This window comes from Salvia hispanica, chromosome 6 (assembly GCF_029641045.1).
Source record: "Salvia hispanica isolate PSC_SH4W2 chromosome 6, Shi_PSC_v1, whole genome shotgun sequence".
NCBI classification, from domain to species: Eukaryota; Viridiplantae; Streptophyta; class Magnoliopsida; order Lamiales; family Lamiaceae; genus Salvia; species Salvia hispanica.
Genome location: NC_142697.1, coordinates 48,397,983 through 48,409,052, shown reverse-complemented (window position 1 = coordinate 48,409,052; position 11,070 = coordinate 48,397,983). Strand labels below are relative to the sequence as shown.

The following is an 11,070-nucleotide window of genomic DNA, read 5'->3' as shown; positions in this document are numbered from 1 at the left end:
GATGTGTAAGAGAGAAGTAGGCCGTAGAGAGATCATATGCAAGAACTAGAATTGGTTTAGAGTCTTTAGACTATCCTAATCGGCTACTTTTATTACTAGCTCACAAAAATCATTTTAGATTCATTTATCTTTTGATTCCATTACTACCTTTAGTAATTCACTTTAAACTCGCATTCTTCACTTTTTATTAGTATTATAAGTGATCTTTGAAAAAATTACTAGTACATTATATAATTTGAATAACATTAAAATAGAAGTGACATATATTTTAAATATGAGGAAATAATGGTGAGAGCACTCCCAATTGGGGGTGGCGAAAATCCGGCAATAAATCGCCGAACATCGCCGGATTATCGCCGGCCGTTGTGGTGAAAACGGCGATAATTCGGCGATAATGTTACCGTTTTTTCGCCAACCGGCGTTTTATCGCCGGATTATCGCCGAGCGATCGCCGGCCATTGTGGGCGACGCTCGGCGATAAATCGGCGATATTTAAATTTTTTTTTTTTTTTTCGGCCCAACGGCTATTTTTACATCCCACCCCTATAAATATTTCCTCCACTTCCTCCATTCATCACCCACAATCTTCATTCTCTCCATTTTCAATCTCTTCTCTCAATCTTCAATCTTCATCAAATTATGAGCTTTTGGAAGAAAAATTCCCGCTCGGGTAAGGGTAAGGGTAAGGGGAAAGAGTCGAGTTCACAAATTCCCAACATGGATGAAGCAAACGAGCAGTGGATGCACTCGTTGTTGGCGATGGGTTCTCCTCCCGGCCAACTTCCATACGCGGGTCCGTCTTCTTTGCAGACTCCTCCGGCGCGGAGACTTTCTCCGTACTTCAACTATGCCGGCAGAATGCCCTCTCCAGCCGACGATGTGTATCGGCCCCAGTTCGACACCCCCGGATCAACCCCAGGCGACCAAGAATCTCAGGCCGCGACACTGAGCGCGGAGGACTTCGAAGTGGAAGAAACGCCCACCGAGCCGCCTGCGACTGATACGGGTTCCGATGAGAGGCCGAACCGGGTAAGGACTACTTACACTCTGCAAGAGTCCGAGCTGATAGCCACCTGCTGGGCGGACACGTCACAGAACGCGGAGCGCAGCAACTACCAGACTGAGATCATATTCTGGGAGCGGGTTGCCACGAAGTACAGGAGCCACAAGACTGCCTCAATGAAGGACCATGGCAGCGAGGCGATCCGTCGGCATTGGGAGCGCCTCATGAGGGACTGCGGCCACTTCAACGGTATTTATTCTAACTTGTTGGCGGACATGCCCAGTGGCCAGAACGAGCATATGGTCCGAGATGAGGCCATGCAGAGGTATTGTGGCAAGTACTTGTCGAAGGGGTTCAAGTATTGGAACATCTACGATAAGCTGAAGGATCTCCCCAAATTTCGGACGGGGATGCACGCCACGCTGCACGGGAAATCGGTACGCTCGCGACTTAGCGTTTCGGAGAGCGAGGGGAGCGCGACCCACATCGACTTGAGTGGGGATGGTCCGCACGAGCGCCCAGAGGGAGCGAAGAAGGCGAAGGGGAGGCGGAAGGGGAAGGGCACAACGTCGGAAGTCGGTTCGAAACCCCACATTGACTTAGAAAAAGCCACTTATTCGAACAATGTCGCCAATCTGACGCAGATGTACACGCTGTACTTCACCGGCGGCGGGACCCCTGAAGAAAAGGCGGCCCTCTGGAAATGCATCCAAGGCCTGCAGATTAAGATGGGCCTCGAGCCCGACGCCCCTCCGTCTTAGTTTTTTTTTTTTTTAAATCTTTGTTTATTTGCGGTTTTTATTTGTAGTTTTTTTTTCTCGTTGTATTATATTTTCCAATGATTAATACAACGATGAATTGTTCATTATTAGTCTATTTATTAAATACATTTGTAGGGAAAATTAAATAATATAAAAAATAATGATGTAAAAATAAAATGTTGAGTTAGGGAGAAATAAGGGAGAAATAAGGGAGAAACCAATGTAGCAGTTGGCTAAAAACTGGGGATAAAATGTGATGCTGATGTGGCGCTGTGATGCTGATGTGGCGCTGATGTGGCAGGAGTTAGGGAGAAATAAGGGAGAAATAAGGGAGTGCCATTGGGAGTGCTCTAAGAAAGATTGAAGATGGACTCACAAAAAGAAAAAAAAAAGTTGTCTTTTCTTGCAAGGTTTTTTTTTGTCATGTTGTGGCTCCATGGCAATCATTTTTGCTAAAAGGCTAACGAAAACTATTTTATGAATACTAAAACAAAATATGTACTTATTTGTTAGTATATTAATTTATTTTATATATAATGCATTTAAAAAAAATAGAGAGAATCGCGACCGATCCATCTAACAACATGGATTCACCATTGAGCTGAATACCTAAATTATATGTGTAAAAAAAGAAATACAGCAAACTGGATTACTATACTATGTAACGATATTTAGTTTGAAGTAAAAGAATAAAAATTTGGTAGCTGGTGCATAATCCAATATTTCGGAGAGTTAATTAAGAGGTGGTGCATGAATCGGTGTTGGACCGTTGGTTAGACCTGCCCAAGGTTTATCGAACCGACGGTTACAACCGAAATCGTAACCGTTGGTTACGGTTCTGAACCGAAACCGTGAGAATTTGCCCGAACCGAAAACGTTGATTTTTGAACCGTGGTTCGATTCATGTCCAAAAATTTTCGAACCGAAACCGTGCCGGAACCGCCGATTCCGCGTGGTTTCAAATCGAAACCGCGAAAAACCACCGAAAAACCGTGAAATCAATCCGAAACCGCAAAAAATTGGCGGTTTGGAACCGTAAAAAAATGCCAGAAAACCGCCGGTTCGGAACCGAAACCGAAACCGGCGATTTCAGAACCGTAACCGTAACCGCAAAATACCCTCACGGTTCGGTTCCGATTCAATAATTTTCAAAACCGAAATCGGCGGCTCTGAACCGTAGAGTTGGTCCATCAAATAAATACTCCAGCCACTTTTGGTCGTGGTTCACGCGCTGACATTGCGTGGCATTGTATGATTCGTGCGGTAGGGGCTGGTTTCACTTGTTTTGAGGGCAGGGAAGACCAACTCTCACCACCAAGCGCGTGTATACCAATATTCCATCCCAAATGAATTTTATTACCCCAAGACAGCTATTCCCTCTTCCCTCAAATACAAAACACAGCTTTATCACACTCACTCACACTCTCTCCATTTCCCTTCCTTACATTCATCTCTATCTCAATTCTCAAATCTCCACTACTACCCCACCATTCTCATCTTTTACCACACCAGCAAATTCAACACAGTAACAAACAAGAATTATTAGTAGCAGAAAAATGGAGAGAGAGAGCGCCCATTTCCGCCAAAACAGCAGCGACCTCTTCATCTGCCTCTCCTCCTCCTCCTCCATGAAGCTCTCCAAATCCATCCTCAGCCCCGCCCACCGCCTCCGCCCCTCCAAGGCCTCCCCCTTCTTCCCCAAGAAGCGCCTCGACGCCCACGAGCCCTCCTCCCCCAAAGTCACCTGCATCGGCCAGGTCAGAGTCAAATCCAAGAAGAAGAAGAAGAAGAGGGCCAGCCGCAGCCTCTCCGCCCGAAGGGCCGAGGCCAGTTTCAGAAAAATCGAGGCGCAGCAGCGGAGCCAGGGATGGGTGCACCTGCCGGTCTCCATCTGCGACGCGCTAAGGACGTGCTTCTCCGTGGAGGGGAGGAGGAGGGAGATTGAGCTGGTGGTCGGCGCCGGATTTGAGGAGGATGGTGGAGATGAGGTGAGACGGCGGCGGCACGTGTTGGAGGATGTTGTGGTTGAGGAGGAGGCGGCGAGAGTGAGCATTTGCATTCCCCCCAAGAATGCGCTTTTGCTGATGCGGTGCAGATCTGATCCAATGAAAATGGCTGCTCTGGCCAACCGCTTCCATGTTCAACAAATTAAGGAAGAGGAATTGGAGATTTATGAGGTTGAAGATAATGTTGTAGTACAAGAAGAAGAAGAGGAGGAGGAGGAGGAGTCGAATATGTCATCATTTGAAGCTCTGCTCGATCAAGAAAATGCAGAGAAATTGGAAGATTGCTGCCCAATTGAATTGGAAGAAAGCAGCCCAGTTTGCCATCTTGCTCCTTCAATTGAAGAAGAAGAAGAAACAGAAGTAATTGAGTCCATCAATGGAGGTGAAGAAAAAGAGCAAGAGTCGAGTGTTACACCGAAAGACTCGATCTTGTTAGATAACGAAGACGGAGATGAAGACGGAGAGTCGAGTATTTTAGTAAAAGATTCGATCTTGGTAAAGAATGAAGAAGAAGACTCGAGTATTTTAGTAAAAGATTCGATCTTGGTAAAGAATGAAGAAGAAGACGATGAAAAGGAGCAAGAGTCGTCGAGTATTGCACTGAAAGACTCGATCTTGTCGGATAAGGAGCTGCAAAATGGGCCGGAAGATGAAGGGGAAGAGGCGACGATTTTGCCGAATAACGAAAACGAGGAAGACGAGGACGATGAGAAAGAAAAGGAGAAACCTTTACTATCGAAAGAGCAAGATTCAATCTTGTTAAATAACGAAGAGGAAGAAGAGCAGCAAAATGAGGTGGTGATTTCGGAAAAGGAGAAGCCTTTGCTGCCGGAGTGCTTGCTGCTAATGATGCGAGAGCCGAAGCTGTCCATGGAAGTTTCTAGAGAGACATGGGTGTGCAGCACCGATTTCACCAAGGCGCGGCCGCGGAGGGGCGAGCAGAGGCGGCTCAGCGTCGACTCCAAGGCGAAGCGGATCCAGCCGCCGAGGTCGTCGTGCTCCCTGGCGTCGATGATACAGCAGAAGTTGGCCAATGCGGCGGCGCACGAGCCCTTGGTGCTGACGAGGTGCAAGTCGGCGCCGATGAGGGTTGTTGCGCGCTCCGCTGGAGTCGGGGTTTGAGCCGAGCTAGCTAGCCGCTACTGTGGATGCTCTACAGCAATGATTGTTGGAATCTTATCGAGCTTAGTGTGAGAGTGAGGACTCTATTACTGTGTTAGTGTGACTCTACTTTTGATTCCTAGCCATGTTTCTTCTCTGTAAATCTTTTTTCTCTTTTCCAATATTTAGCTATGATTATTTTTATTGGTGATGTAGTAATGTTCAATTTTAGAATAATGTCATATATATGATTGGTGTTTGATCATGAGTTAGTATTGGGTTAATATAATCTAATAATCTTGATATGTGTGTGTTTACGTGGTTCATAAACGTTGGGTTGGCTACGTGCAAGGGCATGAAACGAATAATAGATTGTATTTTGACTGCTTTCAGATTACAGATTTATGTGTTTACTTCTATATACTCCCTCCGTCCGCCATTAGGATTCTCATTCATGGGCGGCATGGATTTTAAGAAATTTTAAGAAAAATAGGTAGAAAAAAGTTAATGGAATATGGGTCCCACTTGTATATATTAGTTTTAAATGTAATGTGAGTGGAATGAGTTAGTGGAAGATGGGACCCTATTACCATTTATGGTAAAAGTGAACCGGAACTCTTATTCGCGGACGGACTAAAATGGAAAAACGAGAGTCGTATTTGCGGACGGAGGGAGTAAATAGGAACCAAATGACGGACTAGGCTCAATATAACAATTAGGGCCGAAAATAGAAATATAGCATAGTGTCAGGACTCTCGTTTGATTAGCAGCAAACTGTACAGATTCAAGGCATACTAACGAAAGTGGTAGTGTGTGTCAGAAAGGAGAGATCTCAAAAATTGGTGATAGTGTGTGCTGATTTGAATAAATATTCAGATAATTAAGTTTACCAAACAACAAGAAAAAAACATCCGGTTTAGTTCTGAGTTTTATCTCTTTGTACTACTATTTTAATTATTATATACTATACTATTTCACTATTATATTGTATGACAAAATGAACATAATCCTAATGTATTAGGTGGGGGTTATTATCTAGTTTTGGCATGAACCACTTGTTTGTGTATACTTGTTTTTCAAAATTATTTCATACGCTTAATCAAGGACAGCGTATTCTTTGTCACTTTTCCCCATCTATTTGTGCAACACTACTCACAATAATGAAATACTAACAAACATTTGAATTAGTTATTCTAAAAGGACATAATTAGTTAAGTATATTATTTGTGGATTCATAAATGGGGACATTCTGTGTTGTATAGTCATGTAACAAGGTGAGTTACAATTAGAGTATAGTATTAGAATACGCAATCTACACATGTGCCTCAATCCCAATCAATAATCTTGCAATCACATGAAAAAAGATTAGATAATTTGGGAATTTAAATAAATGAAGAATGTGGACAGGGTGGGGTGTAGCATTGTGTTTGTATGTATATGTCTATGTAGCAAAAGAGGTTATGATAGACATGTGAGGTTCAACATTGGAAAACACAGAAGCAACAATTGTTGAATGAATAAAGATAATGAAATTACAGTCAAATGGGGCAAAGGCTGCCACCTCCAAAATTCAATGCCATCATTATAATATTCCATTTTCTATTATAAAAAGATGCCATAGTGCCTAGAAAGTATTCCATTGGTCACATTTTCATGATATTTCAGTATGCGGTAAATAAAGATTTATATACTACGTAGATATCAAATTAAGTTAGTAAAAGAAAATTAAAATTAAATTATAGTATATATACATTTAAGGTTAAATGACTGTATAAATATATCAGTTATTTAAATTTGATCATGAAAATAATAAATTAACGTTCAATATGGAGTACATGATGTTGAGTATTTTTATAGTAACAAATAGTACTCCCATAATATGAGCCCAAATCAATTTCAGCCCATCATCTTTTACTTAAATAAAATTTTTATTCCTATTTCATTGATGGATACTATCTTTCAGCCCATTTCTCTATCTTATCGGTAAACCTTAAACTGATTTTTAAAAGTTTATGTTACTCCTTGTCTCTTATTAAAAGTAAAATAATTTTTAAAATAAAAATAATACATCTCTATTTTTTTCACTTTTATTTCATTATATCTTCGTTAACTCACAACGTAAATATTATATAAAATTTCATAGTGAAAAACAAATACTGAAGTATGATAGACTTGAATGTGAAACCTACATAATAAGAATGATTAATACTCCTTCCGTCCCCTGCTAATGGGCATCAATTTCCTTTTTTGTCCGTCCTTAATTACTCCACTTATTTTTTACTACTATTTTTCATAATGGATCACACATTCCACTAACACATTTCACTATTTTATTATAAAATTATTATATAAAAGTAGGACTCACATTCCACTAACTTTTTACACTCATTTCCCACTATATTTCTTAAAATCCATATCAAATTAATCTGTGTCAATTAGTGGGAAATGGATGGAGTAAAAATTCAAGTTTGATTTAGTGATAGGACTCATTCATATTTAATAAAAAAAAATAAAGTATCGATCCATTGTTGCCCATCCTAATTAATTAGTTTAATTAATTAAGCCCAAAATGATAGCCCACTTAGGAGGTCCATTATGTTGCCCATCCAAATTAATTAATAACTACTATTTTTCCATTTTATTTCCATTACAGTAATACCTGGATCTCAAGTTAAGTGATTCTTTATTTAGATGGTTTCAAAATAATTAATTTCTTATTAGGATAAGATAAGTGATTCATTATTAAGACGGTTTCAAGATAAATGATTCCGTACTGGGATAAGGTAAGTAATTCATCAGTCAAACTTCCCAATATAGATTGGAGTAACATTTGTTTTCTCTTGACAATAATAAATCTCTTTTATATAATTTTCTTATTTATTTACTCACTACTTAACTTACTAAATAATTCTCATTAACTTTCAAATTTCGACCAAAAACAAATGTCTCAATTAATTTTAGCTTTTTAGTACTACTCCCTCCGTTCCATAGTAGTAGAGTCATTTTGCCATTTTGGTACGTTTCATAGTAGTAGAGTCATTTCCTTTTTTGGTAAAAGTCAACACATTTTTCCACATCTACTTTACTCTCTCTTACTTTATTCTCTCTACATCTCTCTACCTTTTTCATTTCCTACTTTATTCTTCATTTACTTAACTCACCTAACACAACTTTTTCTTAATCTCCGTGCCGAAAAGAAATACCTCTACTACTATGGAACGGAGGGAGTACTATTTTTCAATCTAAAGAAATTATCCCTATTAATTTGAGATATAGGTGGTATAACAATTTCTACCTCTTTCAACTCTCGCTTTGTTACATCTCTCGGCACACTCTCTCTTGTCTCTCATGCTCACACACATGAACCTCTCTCTCCCATCTATTTCAGTCGTCACGTTCCACTGTCACCGCTCATCGGCGGCCACAACAACAACATCAACGATACAGTACTTTACAAGGCATCGGCGACTGCCACTTAATAGAGCATTTTGGCAACAATCATAGGCCGACGGCTGAATCGCTCGATGCTCCAACTCCACCTCAATCCGTCACGACGAACCTAAATTGATTGATTTATTAAAATCCCTCAAATAATTAGCACTACTACTTTTCTATATATAAAAAGCCCTTAATAAAACAATAAAAAGAAGGAAAAAGTAAAAAATGGTCCGAAATGAGGGAGGCATCTCGACCCCATCTCTTTTAAAGCGCCCGCTGCAACTGCACGCCTTTATATGGAAAAAATGCACACATTATAGCTCTTAAATCAAATTTATTCATATTAAATCACTACCCACTTCTTCACCTTTCCATTTCAATATTCCCATATCTCAAATCAAATAATGCAATAATGCCCTTTTCCCTTAGTTTTTTGAATTTATTCACACTACCCACCGCTCTTATTTCAAGACCAACAAAAGCTGTAAAAGGCCTAAAATCAATAAAAACCTCACCAATTCATCACTTCTTTAGGCATGCCATTTCATTACATACATTACTAGGAGTACTATAATCTTAATTTTCTTTCTGCATTTTTCCAATCATGGGCTATTTTTCTTGCAATAACAAATCGGCCATTGCCATTTGCGATTCCTACAACTTCGAATTACTATCAAAGAATCCCAAAAGGAACCGCCGCCGCCCATTCAAGCTCGCCGAGTTCGACTTCTCCGACCTCCACTCCGCCACCGACGGCTTCTCTCCCGCCAAATTGCTCGGGAAGGGCAGCCACGGCTCGGTGTACAAGGCCGAGCTTCGCGAGCTCGGCCTTACTGCGGCCGTGAAAAAGACCAAAGTTGTCGGCGGGACTGGAAACCGCTCCAGTCCCGCCGACAACGAGGTGGAGATTCTGTCGAGAGTCTACCACCCCCGGTTAGTGAACCTAATCGGGTTCGGGTCGGATCCGGATCAGCACAAGTTGATCGTGGTCGAGTACATGCCGAACGGTTCGCTATTCGACCAGCTCCATGGCCCGGGCCGACCGCCCGGGTGGGTGAAGCGAACCCGGTTCGCGCTGCAGGTGGCTCGGGCGGTCCAATTCCTCCACTCGTCGCAGCCGCCGATCATCCACCGCGACATAAAGTCGTCGAACGTCCTAATCGACAGCGATTTCAACTCTCGGGTCAGCGACTTCGGGCTGGCGCTGAGGGGACACGTGGAGGACGCTCGGGTCCGGTCCGCTCCCCCGGCCGGGACGCTGGGCTACCTGGACCCGTGCTATCTTGCGCCGGGGGACCTCAGCGCCAAATCCGACGTGTTCAGCTTCGGGATCCTGCTGCTGGAGATGATCAGCGGCAGGCACGCGATCGACGTGAGCCACAGCCCGCCGTCGGTGGTGGAGTGGGCGGCGCCGGAGATCGGATCCGGCAACCTCGACGCGATCTGCGATCCGAGGATCGGAGCGCCGCACGACGAGGAGGCGCTGCGGCGGATGGCGGCGCTGGCGGCGCGGTGCGTGGGGGGCGCGGCGGAGGAGCGGCCGGCGATGGCGGAGGCGGTGGAGTGCCTGGAGAGCGTGCACAGGAGGATGAAGGCCGGATCGAGGAGGACGTCGTGCGCGAGCGTACGGCGGCGGGCGACGAAGTACGAGGCGCTAGACGGCGGCGGCGGCAGCAATGGCGCGGCGGCGAGTGAGGCGAGATCGAAGTCGATCGGGGCGGGGAGGGAGATTGAATTTGAGGAGGGTTTGGATTTTGGGAGCGGGAAGAGGGCGGGATTCGGTGTGAAGATGTCTACGGTGAGGCTGAGTAAGTCGAAGTCGATGGGTGTGGTGAGGAGTAGGAGATTGATCAACGGAGGGAGGATCGTTGGGAGTAATGTGATTGCGGTTGGGAGTGTAAAATGGGAGGACTCCAAGTTACTAGGAGTAGTAGATTTTGATGAAGAAAAAACACACACACTCTTAACAAATTAGACAATCTATCAATATTCATCATCTTTGATATAATATGTATTCTCGGAGCATTTTAGGGTGCCACCACCTTTAAAATAACACCATACCGTTATTTCTAGCCAATTATTTGTACACGTGGACGAATAATAAACTGTCATATGGAAAAAATATCTGGAAAAAGACGGTCAGCAATTTGTTGGTCTTTATCCAGCAATATTCGACACACTATACAGCAATCTATAGATTGCTGTGTAGTGTTTGTAATATTGCTGTGTAGCGTTTATAATATTGCTGTATAAGCAGTGTTACGGTGTTAATTTAAGAAGGGTTGTCATTTTAACACAAACTTGTATTCTTTACTCTGCTTTGTAATCATAAACTTCAAAAATTTTGCTATTTGTCATATGGGATATGGCTTCTCATAATTTCGGTTAGAATAAAAACTTAATTTAAATGCTAGTGATTTAATTTATTTATTTTATAGCTATTATACACTGTTAAATACTTTTTCAGTGTTTTAATAATATGAACTTTTAAAGAGACGCGGATTTTATACAATTGCTATGTAATCATAAAATTATAAATAAAAATTTTTGTACAATGCAAAAAAAATTGCATCAACGACCAGTAATTTATAAACATGATAGAAATATTGAAAAAATATGTGATGGAACTATTGCACCATTAGAATGTAGTTCTATACCATGAAAACTTATAAACTCATTGTTAGGACGAATTTGAATCATAGATTTAAGTTTTAACTATGAACACCATATAAATTTTATTTCATCTATCAGTATTTTGTTA

General features: G+C 42.0%; 3 protein-coding genes across 3 annotated transcripts in view; all 3 read left to right on the top strand.

Moving 5' to 3' along the window:
• The window catches only part of LOC125207629 (putative aminotransferase TAT2), a 45,457-nt gene that overhangs the window by 23,291 nt on the left and 11,096 nt on the right, over positions 1 to 11,070 (top strand). The gene's annotated exons all lie outside the window — the stretch shown is intronic.
• On the top strand, positions 3,175 to 5,136 carry LOC125203526 (uncharacterized). The gene has a single exon (XM_089060185.1). The coding sequence runs from the start codon at positions 3,321 to 3,323 to the stop codon at positions 4,890 to 4,892; it is 1,572 nt and encodes a 523-aa protein (XP_088916311.1). The 5' UTR covers positions 3,175 to 3,320; the 3' UTR covers positions 4,893 to 5,136.
• Positions 8,668 to 10,659, top strand: LOC125204592 (Protein kinase superfamily protein). The gene has a single exon (XM_048103282.2). It carries the CDS (start codon positions 8,914 to 8,916, stop codon positions 10,282 to 10,284), a length of 1,371 nt encoding a protein of 456 aa, XP_047959239.2. The 5' UTR covers positions 8,668 to 8,913; the 3' UTR covers positions 10,285 to 10,659.

Bases quoted from the DNA above. Each gene is read 5' to 3' on its own strand.
- LOC125203526 (XM_089060185.1), top strand. From the start codon at position 3,321: ATGGAGAGAGAGAGCGCCCATTTCCGCCAAAACAGCAGCGACCTCTTC.
- LOC125204592 (XM_048103282.2), top strand. From the start codon at position 8,914: ATGGGCTATTTTTCTTGCAATAACAAATCGGCCATTGCCATTTGCGAT.